Source organism: Cervus canadensis, chromosome 7 (assembly GCF_019320065.1).
Source record: "Cervus canadensis isolate Bull #8, Minnesota chromosome 7, ASM1932006v1, whole genome shotgun sequence".
Lineage (NCBI taxonomy): Eukaryota > Metazoa > Chordata > Mammalia > Artiodactyla > Cervidae > Cervus > Cervus canadensis.
In genome coordinates this window covers 34,669,748-34,688,447 of record NC_057392.1, presented here as the reverse complement: position 1 = coordinate 34,688,447, position 18,700 = coordinate 34,669,748, and the positions used below count along the sequence as shown (strand labels likewise).

Here is an 18,700-nt window from a genome sequence, read left to right as displayed (position 1 = left end):
TAGGTGGAAGTGGCATTTGTGGAAGATTTTAATAGGGAGAAATGAGAGTAGAAGCTTCCAGGTGAAGAAAACATTTTCAACCATGGTGTAAAGATGAGAAATTACCATGAATGTTTGGAAAATGGCGAGTAATCCAGATTTGCTGAAGAACAGAAGTCTAGTGAAGTCCAGTCTAATTTAATCTACTTGATAAGCATGAAAATCCATGTATTCCTTTAGGAAATATAGAGTAAATGGTGTTCAGTTCAGTCCAGTTCAGTTGCTCAGTTGTGCCTGACTCTTTGCGGCCCCATGAACTGCAGCACGCCAAGCCTCCCTGTCCATCACCAACTCCTGGAGTTTACTCAAACTCATGTCCGTCGAGTTGGTATTGCCATCCAGCCATCTCATCCTCTGTCGTCCTCTTCTTCTCCTGCCCCCAATCCCTTCCAGCATCAGGGTATTTTCCAATGAGTCAACTCCTCGCATGAGGTGGCCAAAGTATTGGACTTTCAGCTTCAGCATCAGTCCTTCCAATGAACACCCAGGACTGATTTCCTTTAGGATGGACTGGTTGGATCTCCTTGCAGTCCAAGGGACTCTCAAGAGTCTTCTCCAACACCACAGTTCAAAAGCATCAATTCTTTGGCACTCAGCTTTCTTCACAGTCCAACACTCACATCTGTACATGACCACTGGAAAAACCATAGCCTTGACTAGATGGACCTTTGTTGACAAAGTAATGTCTCTGCTTTTTAGTATGCTGTCTAGGTTGGTCATAACTTTCCTTCCAAGGAGTAAGCATCTTTTAATGTAATGGCTATCGCAGTGATTTTGGAGCCCAAAAAAATAAAGTCTGACATGGTTTCCACTGTTTCCCCATCTATTTGCCATGAAGTGATGGGACCGGATGCCATGATCTTAGTTTTCCGAATATTGAGCTTTAAGCCAACTTTTCCACTCTCCTCGTTCACTTTCATCAAGAGGCTTTTTAGTTCTTCTTTACTTTCTTCCATAAGGGTGGTGTCATCTGCATATCTGAGGTTATTGATATTTCTCCTGGCAATCTTGATTCCAGCTTGTGCTTCTTCCATCCCAGCATTTCTCATGAAGTACTCTGAATATAAGTTAAATAAGCAGGGTGACAATATACAGCCATGATGTACTCCGTTTCCTATTTGGAACCAGTCTGTTGTTCCATGTCCAGTTCCAACTGTTGCTTTCTGACCTGCATATAGGTTTCTCAAGAGGCAGGTCAGGTAGTCTGGTATACCCATCTCTTTCAGAATTTTCCACAGTTTATTGTGATCCACACAGTCAAAGGCTTTGGCATAGTCAATAAAGCAGAAATAGATATTTTTCTGGAACTCTCTTGCTTTTTTGATGATCCAGCGGATGTTGGCAATTTGATCTCTGTTCCCTCTGCCTTATCTAAAACCAGCTTGAACACCTGGAAGTTCATGGTTCACATATTGCTGAAGCCTGGCTTGGAGAATTTTGAGCATTACTTTACTAGCATGTGAGATGAGTGCAATTGTGTGGTAGTTTGAGTATTCTTTGGCATTGCCTTTCTTTGGGATTGGAATGAAAACTGACCTTTTCCAGTCCTGTGACCACTGCTGAGTTTTCCAAATGTGCTGGCATATTGAGTGCAGCACTTTCACAGCATCATCTTTCAGGATTTGAAATAGCTCAACTGGAATTCCATCACCTCCACTCGTTTTGTTCATAGTGATGCTTTCTAAGGCCCACCTGACTTCACATTCCAGGATGTCTGGCTCTAGGTGAGTGATCACACCATTGTGATTATCTGGGTCGTGAAGACCTTTTTTGTACAGTTCTGTGTATTCTTGCCACCTCTTCTTAATATCTTCTGCTTCTGTTAGGTCCATACCATTTCTGTCCTTTATTGAGCCCATCTTTGCATGAAATGTTCTCTTGGTATCTCTAATTTTCTTGAAGAGATCTCTAGTCTTTCTCATTCTGTTGTTTTCCTCTACTTCTTTGCATTGATCACTGAGGAAGGCTTTCTTTTCTCTCCTTGCTATTCTTTGGAACTCTGCATTCAAATGGGAATATCTTCCCTTTTCTCCTTTGCTTTTCACTTCTCTTCTTTTAACAGCTATTTGTAAGGCCTCCTCAGACAGCCATTTTGCTTTTTTGCATTTCTTTTTCTTGGGGATGGTCTTGATCCCTGTCCCCTGTACAATGTCATGAACCTCCGTCCATAGTTCATCAGGCTTAGGACTTCAGCTTGTTTGAGTGCTGTGTGTATTTGGTGGGACACACGCACATGCTGTGCTGGGTAGTGTAGACATATGGACCTTGCTCTTAAGAAACTCTCTCTCTTGAGGGGAGGGGATGATTGCAACTCCATGTGGTAGACATCATTAGTACTAGTAGTAAAATTGTGTGCAGTGCCTCTGACAGCCAGGGAAGGGAAGGGAAATCACGCTGGCATGAATTTGTAAGGAAAATTATCAGAGAGGAGGCATTTGCTTACAGCTTTCAGAAATGAGTAGAGTTTGTCAGTGGAAAGGGGGAAAGTAGAATGTTTCAGGTAAAGGTAACAGGAAGAAAGGTGTGTGTGTGGGTGTATGTGTGTTGTGTGTGTGTGGTGGGGAGGGTATGTGAAAATGTGTTCATAGGAAGGCAGGTTCTCAGTGGGAGTGGGGGAAGTTAGCCCCAGGTAGGATGATTGATGGAGATGATTTTGCCCCCCAGGGGACCTCTGGCAATGTCTCCAGATTTTCTGGCTGTCGGGAGGGTAACAGCAGGGTGGGAATTGGGGACTTCTAGTGGGTAGAAGCCAGACATGTTGCTAAATACCCTACAATACAATAAGAACTGCACAGGACAGTTCCTTACAACAAAGAATTATCCCATTCAAAATGCTGATAGTGCTGAGGCTCAGAAACTCTGGAGTATAGAGTATGACAGTCCTAGAAAGAAGTAGTAGGAAATGAGCTTGGAAAAATAGATCGGCGTTAATTTGTGAAAGGTCTTAAACACCATAAAATATAACAGAGATTTCTAGGAAGGTAAGAGCTTTATTTTTATTCATTTGGTTGGTCTTCTTTTACTCAATTGTACTCATTTATAGTACAGTTCAATAAGAAGCAATAATGCTTATAAGTGACAAAGGAACATTTTCTTTATAAAATTCTGTAACTAAACTTTGAGGTCATCTCAACAAAGATTTTCTTATGGAAAAGAGTTCATCCCTATGTATCCCTTTGATGATTACCAGCTAAATTCCTCTGCCCCTAGCCACTCCTTCACCTTCCATCCCTACGTCCATCCCAAGGTTATCCCCTGAGATTTCTGGCTGAACTGACCCATGAAGCACAAGGGCTGAACTCTGGGTAAAGGTGGACTAGGTGCCTCTGAGACTGTAACCAGGAACTGATCACTTGTTTAGCTTACAGTTAGGTACAAGTTTTCCCAAAAGACTGGCTCTGGTCCAGGACTAATATATGATGTTTGTGAACAGAAATCTTCTAAGCCATACTCAAGTTGGAAAAACTGAGTTCGTATAATCATTACTTAATTCAGTACCTTTCCTCCCAAGCTCTTGCATTATGAATTCCTCTCCCACTCAGAACTGGGTTTTATTACCACTTCAGGATCAGGAGGTAGATGATTGAACTGGAAGTCACTCAGGAAACACAGAACCTCCTAAGCCTAGTTTCAACCTTCTAAACAAAGGTTCAGTTGTTCAATTGTGTCTGACTCTATGACCCCCTGGACTGCAGCATGCCAGGCCTCCCTGTCCATCACCACTCCCCGAATTCACTCAAACTCATGTCCATTGAGTCAATGATTCCATCCAACTGTTTCATTCTCTGTTGTCCCCTTCTACTCCCACCTTCAATCTTTCCCAGCATCAGGGTCTTTTCAAAGGAGTCAGTTCTATGCATCAGGTAGCCAAAGTATTGGAGTTTCAGCTTCAGCATCAGTCCTTCCAATGAATATTCAAGACTGATTTCTTTTAGGATGGACTGGTTGGATCTCCTTGCAGTCCAAGAGATTCTCAAGAGTCTTCTCCAACACCACAGTTCAAAAGCAACAATTCTTTGGCACTCAACTTTTTTATAGTCCAACTATCACATCCATACAAGACTACTGGAAAATCCATAGCTTTGACTAGACAGACCTTTGTTGGCAAAGTAATGTCTCTGCTTTTTAATATGCTATTTAGGTTGGTCATAGCGTTTCTTCCAAGGAGTAAATGTCTTAATTTCACGACTGCAGTCACCATCTGCAGTGATTTTGGAGCCCCCCAAAATAAAGTTTCTCACTGTTTCCACTGTTTCCCCATCTCTTTGTCATGAAGTGATGGGACAGGATGACATGATCTTCGTTTTTTGAATGTTGAGTTTTAAGCCAGCTTTTTCATTCTCCTCTTTCACTTTCATCAAGAGGCTCCTTAATTCTTCTTCACTTTCTACCATAGTGTAGTGTCATCTGCATATCTGAGGTTATTGATATTTGTTCTGGCAATCTTGATTCCAGCTTGTGCTTCATCCAGCCCAGCGTTTCTCATGATGTACTCTGCATATAAGTTAAATAAGCAGGGTGACAATATACAGCCTTGACATACCCCTTTCCCAATTTGGAAACATTCTGTTGTTCCATGTTCAGTTCTAACTGTTGCTTCCTGACCTGCATACAGATTTCTCAGGAGGCAGGTCAGGTGATCTGGTATTCCCATCTCTTTTAGAATTTTCCACAGTTTGTTGCGATCCACACAGTCAAAGACATTGGGATAGTCAATAAAACAGGAGTAGATACTTTTCTGAAACTCTCTTGCTTTTTCGATGATCCAGTGGATGTTGGCAATTTGATCTCTGGTTCCTCTGCCTTTTCTACATCTAGCTTGAACATCTGGAAGTTCACAGTTCACATACTGTTGAAGCCTGGCTTGGAGAATTTTGAGCATTACTTTACTAGTGTGTGAAATGAGTGCAATTGTGCGGTACTTTGGACATTTTTTTGGTATTGCCTTTCTTTGGGATTGGAATGAAAAGTGACCTTTTCCAGTCCTATGGCCACTGCTGAGTTTTCCAGATTTGCTGGCATATTGAGTGCAGCACTTTCACAGCATCACCTTTTAGGATTTGAAATAGCTCAACTGGAATTCCATCACCTCCACTCGCTTTGTTCATAGTGATGCTTCCTAAGGCCCACCTTACTTCGCATTCCAGGATGTCTGGCTCTAGGTGAGTGATCACACCATCGTGGTTATCTGGGTCATGAAGATTTTTTTTTTTTAATAATTCTTCTTTGTATTCTTGCCACCTCTTCTTAATATCTTCTGCTTCTATTAGGTCCATACCATTTCTGTCCTTTATTATGCCCATCTTTGCCTGAAATGTTCCCTTGATATCTTGAATTTTCTTGAAGAGATCTCTAGTCTTTCCCTTTCTATTGTTTTCCTTTATTTCTTGGCATTGATCACTGAGGGAGGCTTTCTTATCTCTCCTTGCTATCCTTTGGAACTCTGCACTCAAATGGTATATCTTTCCTTTTCTCCTTTGCCTTTCACTTTTCTTCTTTTCACAGCTATTTGTAAGGCCTCCTCAGACAACCATTTTGCCTTTTTGCATTTCTTTTTCTTGGGGATGGTCTTGATCCCTGCCTCCTGTACAATGTCATGAACCTCCACCCATAGTTCTTTAGGCACTCCATCAGATCTAATCCCTTGAATCTATTTGTCACTTCCACTGTATAATCATAAGTGATTTGATTTAGGTCATCCCTGAATGGCCTAGTGATTTTCCCTACTTCCTTGAATTTAAATCTGAATTTGGCAATAAGGAGTTCATAATCTGAGCCACAGTCAGCTCCTGGTCTTGTTTTTGCCGACTGTATAGAGCTTCTCCATCTTGGGCTACAAAGAATATAATCAATCTGATATCAGTACTGACCATCTGGTGATGTCCATGTGTAGAGTCTTCTCTTTTGTTGTTGGAAGAGGGTGTTTGCTATGACCAGTGCATTCTCTTGGCAAAACTTTATTAGCCTTTGTCCTGCTTCATTCTGTACTCCAAGGCCAGATTTGCCTGTTACTTCAGGTATTTCTTGACTTCCTACTTTTGCATTCCAGTCCCCTATAATGAAAAGGAAATCTTTTTTGGGTGATAGTTCTAGAAGGTCTTGTAGGTCTTCCTAGAACTGTTCAACTTTACCTTCTTCAGCATTACTGGTTGGGGCATAGACTTGGATTACTGTGATACTGAATGTTATTTTCCCAAAAATTATTTCCTGAAGTACAGGGATGAAAAATGTTATAGGGCAGACCTTTCATTCAGATCAAAGAACACAGATTACCAAAGACTCTATATTAGTGGTGTTCAAAACTTTGAGTTCCAAGGATGTTTCCAAATACTGGAATTTTTGATGGCACACCTAAAGGAATTAAATGGAACCCATTGTTGTCACCATACTACAGTGGCATTCATACATTGAAGTTAAAAAGATATTATTAATACAACCTGTGTTACCTGAGAGGAAGGTCCCAATTTTAAGGTCAAACAATTCTTCTACTATTTTGCTTAGGGAGTATATGCTGCAGATTAGGATTGCCAGATCAAATACAGGACACCCAGTTAATTTTGATTTTCACTCAGTGAACTTTCTTTTTTTTTAGGATAAGTCTTTGCCCTATGATAAATGTATTAATCTGAAATTCAAATTTAATTGTACATCCTCTATTTTTATTTGCTAAATCTGGCAACGCTACCCCAGAGAGAGTGTGAGATGGGAATCTTCATTTATTCAATCAGTCTCTGTTCACACAGACTTCTCTGGGTTGAGCAGCTTGCCTCTCTGGTTATGACTGTTGTTAACGATGCAGACAACATGGTCCCTTGACACAAGACAATTTTGTCAGCTAGTGTTCAACTGAAGAAATCATGATTTGCTTTCATGCTAGAAGGGGAGAAAGATTATCTGAAATGTACTCTCTTAAGATATTGGTTTCTGATGTGGTAACTTTCTTAAGTATTCACTTGACAAATATTAAGCATTTTAGGCACTTAGAACAGAATGAAGAACTGAAGAGCTGCTTCTTAGAACAAGGAACTAAACATTCCTGTTCTTGTGATGCCTACATGCTCATGGGGAGAGATTATCAATGTTGATTTTAGTATCTTTAATTTTTAATCCTAGAGTTGCCCTGATTTAGATGTGTCTCCATTTATTGGCTTTACCACTCGAGTGCATGCGTGCTTAGCCGCTTCAGTCATTTCTGACTTTTTGCAACCCTATGGACCGTATCCTATCAGGCTCCTCTGTCCATGAGATTTTCCAGGCAAGAATACTGGAGTGGGTTGCCATGCCTTCCTCCAAGAGATCTTCCTGACCCAGGGATTGCACCCATGACTCTTATGTCTCCTGCATTGGTAGGAGAGTTCTTTACCACTAGCGCTACCTGGGAAGACCACACTTGAGTACCTTGTCACTATTTGAATATATCTGCTTACTGCCTGATCATGTTTTTTTACATATTCCTGAGGCAAAATTCTTGCTATGCCAGAATCTCCCAAAGTAGATTTTATGAGAACAGACAGTAATAAATACTGGTATAGGAAAGAGAAAGATTTTAAGAGCATGATTCTCCTGAGAACATTTTGTTTCTTGGCAAGTGTGTATATGTGTTCTTGTGAATGTATCTGGGTGCACAGATGATGTGTCTCTTGGAAATTTTGGGTATAGAGAGACTATCTTCTTTCTAAGTCAATCCTAATTTTAAAGAACATTTTCTTGACCAATTTAGTTGCAAAAGCAAACACTTGAAAGATTCCAGTAACAATTTTTTGAGCAGAAAAGATGGCCCCTGCTTGCAGCTTGGTTCAGTGGCAGACACTGAAATGTGGCTTGGCTCTGTCCCTTGGCTTAGTACTAGGATGTTATGTTCCACTAGAGGCTCTGGTACCTTTCCAGAAATGCGCCAAATCAGACACAGACTTGCTGGCAGCCACAGCAGAGGGATTTTACTGATCCATGCCCAGCTCTCAGGAGGTAACTGGCAAGAAAGAAGAAAGCAAAACAAGCAACCAAATCCCTACACACCTAATAAATTTGACTTGGAAATTTTGCCTCAAGGCTAATTTCACTCTCTTTTTATATCTGTTTGTTGGGAGCTCATTTCTCATTTTTTCTCTAAACTCTTCCTTTTGACTTGGAAATTTTGCCTCAAGGCTGTCAAAGAGTAGGAATAATAATTTCATTTTCTCCAAGACAAGTTCGTTGGCACTGAGTCTTTAATGTTGAAAAAACATATCTGATTATCACCCTTTTAAAAAAGTCTTGCCATTCCCAGGGTCAAGTGACTCGGCTCCTTGAAAATGAACTTGGTTTATGCCACTCCTGGCCAAAACTAGGCCTTCAGGTCACATGACTTGCTTCCAAGTTAGGGGTAAAGCCTTGAAATCATGTGTATCTACTTTGCTGTAAGACATTCCTTTGATTATTTGAATCTCCTCTGCCAGGAATAAGTCAGTTTGTCTCCATTCTGTCTGAAGTTGTGAAGCTGGGATTCCACTGGCGAGTTGGAATGTAGATTAAGTTCTGCTTGGTTTCTTAATGAAGCTAGGAGCCCTTAGAGGGTAATCTGGTCACAGCTTCTTGCTGCCCTCTGGTGGAGAGATGGATATTGAAGAAGCCACAACTGAGAAATTTGATTTCTCAGCAAAAGCTGTCAAGGTGTCTATGCAAATGTCGATGGGGAAATAATTACACTTAAAGCTATTAAGTAATACTCTATTGTGAAGCTAAATGTTATAATAAAAATATATACTGAATGGAGTTTAAATGGTTGCTCTAAAAGAGTCTGATTTCTCAATAATGGGATCTTTAATTCCACTCTCTTTTTTTTTTTTTTTTTAATTCCACTCTCTTTTTATTTATGCTTGTTGGGGACTCATTTCCCTTTTTTTTTTCTCTAAACTCTTCCTTTTCATCAACCATCACTTTATGTATCTTTACATGATAATTATAAGATTCTTGTAAGGGGTTATTTTTACACATTTCCAAAAAGGGAAAATCAGTATTTGACCCAGGAAAAGTATAATCCTTCTATCCTCCAGACTTTAAACTGTGATTTATACCTATACATTCAGATAAAAATCCAAACCAAAACTCACTTCAGGAATTCAAATGAAACATGTTAGCCTTATATCTTCTGAAAGTTCTAAGTGCAAGTGAGAGGTAATCTCCTTAAGACTTTTGCATGAAGTACTTTTTAAAAGAAAATAGGCTTTCTTTTTACAGACCTAAAAATGTCAACATTTTAAAAAATTATAATCAGGTAGAAGAGTGCGTTTTAAATTAAAACCTCTGATAGGATGCCTTTTATTTATTTATTTTCTTCATTTATTTTTATCAGTTGGAGGCTAACTACTTTACAATACTGTAGTGGTTTTTGTCATACATTGACATGAATCAGCCATGGATTTACATGTGTTCCCCATCCCGATCCCCCCTCCCACCTCCCTCTCTACCCAATCCCTCTGGGTCTTCCCAGTGCACCAGCCCCGAGCACTTGTCTCATGCATCCCACCTGGGCTGGTGATCTGTTTCACCCTAGATAATATACATGTTTCGATGCTGTTCTCTCAAAACATCCCACCCTCGCCTTCTCCCACAGAGTCCAAAAGTCTGTTCTGTACATCTGTGTCTCTTTTTCTGTTTTGCATATAGGGTTATCGTTACCATCTTTCTAAATTCCATATATATGTGTTAGTATGCTGTAATGGTCTTTATCTTTCTGGCTTACTTCACTCTGTATAATGGGCTCCAGTTTCATCCATCTCATTAGAACTGATTCAAATGAATTCTTTTTAATGGCTGAGTAATATTCCATGGTGTATATGTACCACAGCTTCCTTATCCATTCGTCTGCTGATGGGCATCTAGGTTGCTTCCATGTCCTGGTTATTATAAGCAGTGCTGCGATGAACATTGGGGTGCACGTGTCTCTTTCAGATCTGGTTTCCTCAGTGTGTATGCCCAGAAGTGGGATTGCTGGGTCATATGGCAGTTCTATTTCCAGTTTTTTAAGGAATCTCCACACTGTTTTCCATAGCGGCTGTACTAGTTTGCATTCCCACCAACAGTGTAAGAGGGTTCCCTTTTCTCCACACCCTCTCCAGCATTTATTGCTTGTAGACTTTTGGATAGCAGCCATCCTGACTGGCGTGTAATGGTACCTCATTGTGGTTTTGATTTGCATTTCTCTAATAATGAGTGATGTTGAGCATCTTTTCATGTGTTTGTTAGCCATCTGTATGTCTTCTTTGGAGAAATGTCTGTTTAGTTCTTTGGCCCATTTTTTGATTGGGTCATTTATTTTTCTGGAATTGAGCTGCAGGAGTTGCTTGTATATTTTTGAGATTAATCCTTTGTCTGTTTCTTCATTTGCTATTATTTTCTCCCAATCTGAGGGCTGTCTTTTCACCTTACTTATAGTTTCCTTTGTTGTGCAAAAGCTTTTAAGTTTCATTAGGTCCCATTTGTTTAGTTTTGCTTTTATTTCTAATATTCTGGGAGGTGGGTCATAGAGGATCCTGCTGTGATTTATGTCGGAGAGTGTTTTGCCTATGTTCTCCTCTAGGAGTTTTATAGTTTCTGGTCTTACATTTAGATCTTTAATCCATTTTGAGTTTATTTTTGTGTATGGTGTTAGAAAGTGTTCTAGTTTCATTCTTTTACAAGTGGTTGACCAGTTTTCCCAGCACCACTTGTTAAAGAGGTTGTCTTTTTTCCATTGTATATCCTTGCCTCCTTTGTCAAAGATAAGGTGTCCATAGGTTCGTGGATTTATCTCTGGGCTTTCTATTCTGTTCCATTGATCTATATTTCTGTCTTTGTGCCAGTACCATATTGTCTTGATGACTGTGGCTTTGTAGTAGAGCCTGAAGTCAGGCAGGTTGATTCCTCCAGTTCCATTCTTCTTTCTCAAGATTACTTTGGCTATTCGAGGTTTTTTGTATTTCCATACAAATTGTGAAATTATTTGTTCTAGTTCTGTGAAAAATACCGTTGGTAGCTTGATAGGGATTGCATTGAATCTATAGATTGCTTTGGGTAGAATAGCCATTTTGACAATATTGATTCTTCCAATCCATGAACACGGTATGTTTCTCCATCTGTTTGTGTCCTCTTTGATTTCTTTCATCAGTGTTTTATAGTTTTCTATGTATAGGTCTTTTGTTTCTTTAGGTAGATGTACTCCTAAGTATTTTATTCTTTTTGTTGCAATGGTGAATGGTATTGTTTCCTTAATTTCTCTTTCTGTTTTTTCATTGTTAGTGTATAGGAATGCAAGGGATTTCTGTGTGTTAATTTTATATCCTGCAACTTCACTATATTCATTGATTAGCTCTAGTAATTTTCTGGTAGAGTCTTTATGGTTTTCTATGTAGAGGATCATGTCATCTGCAAACAGAGAGAGTTTCACTTCTTCTTTTCCTATCTGGATTCCTTTTACTTCTTTTTCTGCTCTGATTGCTGTGGCCAAAACTTCCAAAACTGTGTTGAATAGTAGTGGTGAGAGTGGGCACCCTTGTCTTGTTCCTGATTTTAGGGGAAATGCTTTCAGTTTTTCACCATTGAGGGTAATGCTTGCTGTGGGTTTGTCATATATAGCTTTTATTATGTTGAGGTATGTTCCTTCTATTCCTGCTTTCTGGAGAGTTTTAATCATAAATGGGTGTTGAATTTTGTCAAAGGCTTTCTCTGCATCTATTGAGATAATCATATGGTTTTTATCTTTCAATTTGTTAATGTGGTGTATTACATTGATTGATTTGCGGATATTAAAGAATCCTTGCATTCCTGGGATAAAGCCCACTTGGTCATGGTGTATGATTTTTTTAATATGTTGTTGGATTCTGTTTGCTAGAATTTTGTTAAGGATTTTTGCATCTATGTTCATCAGTGATATTGGCCTGTAGTTTTCTTTTTTTGTGGCATCTTTGTCTGGTTTTGGAATTAGGGTGATGGTGGCCTCATAGAGTGAGTTTGGAAATTTACCTTCTTCTGCAATTTTCCGGAAGAGTTTGAGTAAGATAGGTGTAGCTCTTCTCTAAATTTTTGGTAGAATTCAGCTGTGAAGCCATCTGGTCCTGGGCTTTTGTTTGCTGGAAGATTTCTGATTACAGTTTCAATTTCCTTGCTTGTGATGGGTCTGTTAAGATCTTCTATTTCTTCCTGGTTCAGTTTTAGAAAGTTATACTTTTCTAAGAATTTGTCCATTTCATCCAAGTTGTCCATTTTATTGGCATAGAGCTGCTGGTAGTAGTCTCTTATGATCCTTTGTATTTCAGTGTTGTCTGTTGTGATCTCTCCATTTTCATTTCTAATTTTGTTAATTTGGTTCTTCTCCCTTTGTTTCTTAATGAGTGTTGCTAATGGTTTGTCAATTTTGTTTATTTTTTCAAAAAACCAGCTTTTAGCTTTGTTGATTTTTGCTATGGTCTCTTTAGTTTCTTTTGCATTTATTTCTGCCTTAATTTTTAAGATTTCTTTCCTTCTACTAACCCTGGGGTTCTTCATTTCTTCCTTCTCTAGTTGCTTTAGGTGTAGAGTTAGGTTATTTATTTGGCTTTTTTCTTGTTTTTTGAGGTAAGCCTGTATTGCTATGAACCTTCCCCTTAGCACTGCTTTTACAGTGTCCCATAGATTTTGGGTTGTTGTGTTTTCATTTTCATTCATTTCTATGCATATTTTGATTTCTTTTTTGATTTCTTCTATGATTTGTTGGTTATTCAGAAGCGTGTTATTTAGCCTCCATATGTTTGAATTTTTAATGGTTTTTTTCCTGTAATTGAGATCTAATCCTAATGCACTGTGGTCAGAAAAGATGACTGGAATGATTTCAATTTTTTTGAATTTTCCAAGACCAGATTTATGGCCCAGGATGTGATCTATTCTGGAGAAGGTTCCATGTGCACTTGAGAAAAAGGTGAAGTTGATTGTTTTGGGGTGAAACGTCCTATAGATGTCAATTAGGTCTAGCTGGTCCATTGTGTCATTTAAAGTTTGTGTTTCCTTGTTAATTTTCTGTTTAGTTGATCTATCCATAGGTGTGAGTGGGGTATTAAAGTCTCCCACTATTAATGTGTTACTATTAATTTCCTCTTTCATACTTGTTAGCATTTGCATTACATATTGCGGTGCCCCTATGTTGGGTGCATATATATTTGTAATTATTATATCTTCTTCTTGGATTGATCCTTTGATCATTATGTAGTGTCCTTCTTTGTCTCTTTTCACAGCCTTTATTTGAAAGTCTATTTTATCTGATATGAGTATTGCGACTCCTGCTTTCCTTTGGTCTCCGTTTGTGTGAAATATTTTTTTCCAGCCCTTCACTTTTAGTCTGTATGTGTCTCTTGTTTTGAGGTGGGTCTCTTGTAGACAGCATATATAGGGGTCTTGTTTTTGTATCCATTCAGCCAGTCTTTGTCTTTTGGTTGGGGCATTCAACCCATTTACATTTAAGGTAATTATTGATAGGTGTGGTCCCATTGCCATTTACTTTGTTGTTTTGGGTTCACGTTTATACAGCCTTTCTGTGTTTCCTGTCTAGAGAAGATCCTTTAGCATTTGTTGAAGAGCTGGTTTGGTGGTGCTGAATTCTCTCAGCTTTTGCTTGTCTGTAAAGCTTTTGAATTCTCCTTCATATCTGAATGAGATCCTTGCTGGGTACAGTAATCTAGGTTGTAGGTTATTCTCTTTCATTACTTTAAGTATGTCCTGCCATTCCCTTCTGGCCTGAAGAGTTTCTATTGAAAGATCAGCTGTTATCCTAATGGGAATCCCTTTGTGTGTTATTTGTTGTTTCTCCCTTGCTGCTTTTAGTATTTGTTCTTTGTGTTTGATCTTTGTTAATTTGATTAATATGTGTCTTGGGGTGTTTCGCCTTGGGTTTATCCTGTTTGGGACTCTGGGTTTCTTGGACTTGGGTGGCTATTTCCTTCCCCATTTTAGGGAAGTTTTCAGCTATTATCTCCTTGAGTATTTTCTCATGGTCTTTCTTTTTGTCTTCTTCTTCTGGGATTCCTATGATTCGAATGTTGGGGATTTTCACATTGTCCCAGAGGTCCCTGAGGTTGTCCTCATTTCTTTTGATTTTTTCTTTTTTCTTCCAGTAGTCTCAAGACTTCTCCAACTATACAGCACTGATAATAAAACTTCTAGGTTAATGGTGAAAAGATTCTCCACCGTGAGGGACACCCAGAGAGGTTCACAGAGTTACATGAAAAAGAGGAGAGGGAGGAGGGAGATAGAGATGAGCAGGAGGCGAAAAAGGGGAACTCAAGAGGAGAGAGACAGATCTACACAGTACTCTGTTCCCAAAGTGTTCTCCGTAGCCCAGACACCAACAAAGATTCACAGAATTGGATTGGGAAAAGAAGGGGAAAGGAGGAAATAGAGGTGTTCTGAGGTAGAAAACAGAGGGTCAAAAGTGGGAGAGGGTAATCAACACACTCCTGAATAGAAATGGGAACTGAATATTGGATTCTTAAATGTCTAAAATTTATATTACGTACTGAAAAACAAAGATTAAAAATCTAGCATAGAGGTTAGACTCTTTAAAATACAATATTTAAAAACAAAAACAAAAACACAAAAAAAATTTAGAAATATATATGAAGTTTGGTTTAAAAATAGGGCTTCTCTCTTTTTTTTTGCAAGGTTATAGTGAAATGAAAATGAAAATTAAGGAATAATAGAGGAGTATTAGAGGACTTTAAAAGGAAATAAGAGAGAAAAACAAGAAAAAGAAAAAACAAGAAAAAAAATTTTTTTTCCCTAATTAAAAAAAATTGTAAAAATATATGAAAATGAAATTTAAGGAGTAATGGGGGAGTAATAGGGAATTTTAAAAGAAAATAACAGAGAAAAAATAAAAAAGAAAAGGAAAGAAAAAAATTTTTTTTAATTAAAAAAAAAAAATATATATATATGTATGTATCTAGGAATTTCTCTGGAGCTGTTGTGGTCAGTGTGGGTTCAGTTCAGTTTCATATAGCTCCTCATTCCAGCTTACACTTCTTGATATCTATAGGCCCCTTCCAGTGTAGTCGGTGTTACCTACAGGGATTTTAATCTGTTGCACCGGTCCTTTCTGAAGCGGTTCCCTTTGTTTATTTGGCTTCTGTTTGCGGTCTCTTCCATGTCTAATTTCCGCCCTGACACAGGCAGGCGGAGGTGATCTCTTATTTAGGTTCGCTACTTCACTTCAGTCCTGCTATGGGGAGGGCGGGGCACTGCAGACAGATATCGCTGTGTTTGGGGAGCACTCACCGTGTTCCAGCCACACTGGGTTTGCCCCTGCTTACGGGTGTCTGTGCTTTCCCGTCTACACTGCTCAGGCTCCCGGCTGCTCTATAGGGAGTGTGCCCTGCATTGTGTGCGGTTCCAGTTTTTGGGTACTCCACAAAAGCGCAGGCTCCACAAAAGCGAGGACTCGGTTGTGCCTGCGTTTTGTGCCTTCCCCGGCTTGAGCGGCTCAGGCAGCCAGGAGCTTGACAGGCGCACTCTCCCCGGGGTGCGGCGCACCCTCTCCCCTCCACGGCCCCAGCCTCAGTTTCTGCGCGCGCTGGTTGGGGTGCCAGCGGCTTGTGTTTGTTCTCAGGAGCTGGCCTCTAGCCGCGACCCTCCCGGCAGCGGATGTCGACCATCCAGAATCTCAGGACGTCTTTGGATAGAAACTGGAGGCCTGTTTGCAGTGTGGGAGTGGATGCCATCTCTGAGGCAGAGTTTGTCCCTTTCCCCTCCCCCCGCCTCCTACCTCTGGCGGGGATGGGCCGGTCCGCTGCAGGCTAGCTCTTCTCTGGAGTTTCTCAGTCCCTTGTTTTGCGAACAGCCGGCGGTGTGTTCAGGCTGGTTAATTTTCTCTCTTGCTATCCCACAGTTTAAAAAAGCTCCCGCGCCTGGGTGAGCGTGCTGAGGCGGCTGCAGTGCAGGCTTCCAGCCCCACCATGCTGTGGCCCCTGTTGCTACTACTGCTGTTGCTGGCGGCAAGCAGGGCCCAGACCACCCGGCCCTGCTTCCCCGGGTGCCAGTGCGAGGTGGAGACGTTCGGCCTCTTTGACAGCTTCAGCGTGACACGGGTGGACTGCAGCGGCCTGGGCCCCCACATGGTGCCCGTGCCCATCCCCCTGGACACAGCCCACCTGGACCTGTCCTCAAATCGGCTGGAGACAGTGAACAAGTCCGTGTTGGCAGGGCCGAGCTACACCACGCTGTCCGGCCTGGATCTCAGCCACAACCTGCTCACCAGCCTCTCGCCCACGGCCTTCTCCCGCCTCCACTACCTGGAGTCGCTTGACCTCAGCCACAACGGCCTGGCCACCCTGCCCACCAAGAGCTTCACCAGCTCGCCCCTGAGCGACGTGAACCTGAGCCACAACCGGCTCCGCGAGGTCTCCGTGTCCGCCTTCGCCACCCACAGCCAGGGCAGGGCGCTGCACGTGGACCTCTCCCACAACCTCCTCCACCGCCTGCTGCCCCATTCCTCGCGGACTGTCCGGCCGGCGCCCACCATTCAGAGCCTCACCCTGGCCTGGAACCTGCTCCGCGCCGTGCCCGACCTCCAGGGCCTGCCCCTGCACTACCTGAGCCTGGATGGGAACCCGCTGGCAGCCATCGGCCCTGGCGCCTTTGAGGGGCTGGCGGGCCTCACTCACCTGTCGCTGGGCAGCCTGCAGGGTCTCCCCCAGCTGGCGCCCCACGGCTTCTACGAGCTGCAGGGCCTGCAGGTCCTGGACTTGTCCAGCAACCCCAGGCTCCAGTGGGCGGGACCTGAGGTGTTCTTGGGCCTGGGCTCCCTGCAGGAGCTGGACCTGTCGGGCACGGGCCTGGTGCCCCTGCCCGAGAGGCTGCTCGTCCACCTCCCCGCACTGTAGAGCATCAGTGTGGGCCAGGGCGTGCAGTGCCGGCGCCTGGTGCGGGAGGGCACCTACCCACGGCAGCCTGGCTACACCCCCAAGGTGGCCCTGCACTGCATAGACACCCAGGAGTTAGCCGCCAGGGGCTCCAATACCTTGTGACGAACGGTGCGGCCTGGGGCCGTGTAACAGACTGTGCCCTGGGTTTCCTCAGGTCCTGGGTAATTTATATTTTAATGTGCCAATGCCCACAGGGACTCTCCATTCCTGTGTGGCAGCATCATTGAAAGAGAGGCTTTGAACCTGGGACCCACACCCAGGAGCAAAGTCTTGCCCCTTTGTCTATGTTGCTCCCCAGACCATAAGCCAAGGGTCTTCGATGCCAAACCAGACAGCAGTCCCCTGCTGTCCTTCCCCACTTGTCCCCAAAGTGCCTTCCCTGAGGCCTGGACCAACCTGACCCTGTGACAGGAGGGAGGCGGGAGGGAGGTCCAGCCACTCAGACTTCTTCTGTGACATAAATCTCTCTTTGTTCTGGCCATGTGAGGCCTACCTCATTCTTTTTTCTTCCCGTAGAACTCTGGATAGGACTTCAATTGTAGAAAGGATGGGAGAAAAACATCAAGCCCACTTCCTCATGTGACAGATGGGGAAACTGAGGCCCAAAGAAGAAAAAACTGTGTTCAGAGGTCTTACAGTGGCAGAAGCATGAGTGAACTCAGTGTCCCACATGCCCGCTCAAAGGGCCTGGTTGCACTTTTCTCTCTTCTCTAAATCATGCCCTCCCTCTCCCCTTCCTGGGCTCCCCCTTGCTTCCAAGACTCACATCCTCCCATTTGTACCCTTTCCCTGTCATCCCCAGGAGGGCAGGCCAGGGCCTCGAGGGTGGCACTCTGGGCCTGGTAACTAGCTGTGGCTCAGGCTAAGTCAGTTCACCCTAGAGGCCCTGGAAGCCTAAGGGGTGCCAGTCCCAGCCCTGCCAGTTTCCCACTCGGGAGGCATCCCCCAGCGTCCAGAATGGAAATGCGCTCCTTGACCCCTGAGGTCCTTCATCTAGCTGGTTCCCCAGGAGTTGATGCCGTCCTGGAGCCCCACCAGCTCCGAGGGGCCTCCTGCAGTCAGCCCCTACTGGCCTTGTGCCTGACAGCCCAGCTCATCCTATTGCGAATGCAGCCAAGGAGGCAGGGTAGCCCCCACCCATGTTTATGCTTCCCCACCAGGGTGGCATCTCAGCTTCCCAGCCCTGGGCTCTTTCCTTAGTATCAGTTTTATAAAAGTTGTTGCCTTTTTAATGGACTGTCACTTAACCACCACCACACCCCCCCTCTCCCCCCCCCCATCCAGGTCCCTGCTGGCAGGGGATTGGAAATATGTCATTTGTAAAAGGAGGAAGACATTGCATTTTTTCACTTTTGTAACACTGCGTCCTGGGGATGAGCTGGGAGAGGAGGCGTTGGGTAGAAGCCAGCCATACATCGCCATGCGGGCATCCATGGGGCCGGTCCCTTAGAGACGCCCACAGGACAATGAGAGCTCTATCCTCCCCCAGCAGCCCCACCCAACACCTTGGTTTAATAAACACTACAAAGAGTCAAAAAAAAAATTTTTTTTTAAATAAATAAATAAAAAGCTCCCTCCGATTGCTCTCAGAGCACTCAGGCCCAGTCCTTACCCTAAGCAATGCCGCCCACTCCTCTCCGTTCCGCCCCCACTTGCTGGTGGCGGATGCGGGCGTCTGGGGTACTTTTCTGCTGGGAGTTGCTTTTAGGCACGTAATCTATGGGCCTTATTTAATTTTTCCTCCCAGTTAGGTTGCC

The 18,700-nt window shown here is 42.7% G+C and overlaps 1 protein-coding gene across 1 annotated transcript in view; it reads left to right on the top strand.

The window, feature by feature from the left end:
- LOC122445546 (tsukushi-like) overlaps window positions 1–18,486 on the top strand; it is a 71,400-nt gene extending 52,914 nt beyond the window's left edge. Inside the window, 1 exon segment of the mRNA XM_043474849.1 lies at window positions 15,908–18,486. Coding sequence (XP_043330784.1) covers window positions 15,908–17,045 — 1,138 coding nt within the window. The 3' untranslated portion in view covers window positions 17,046–18,486.
- Window positions 18,487–18,700: the final 214 nt, after the last annotated feature.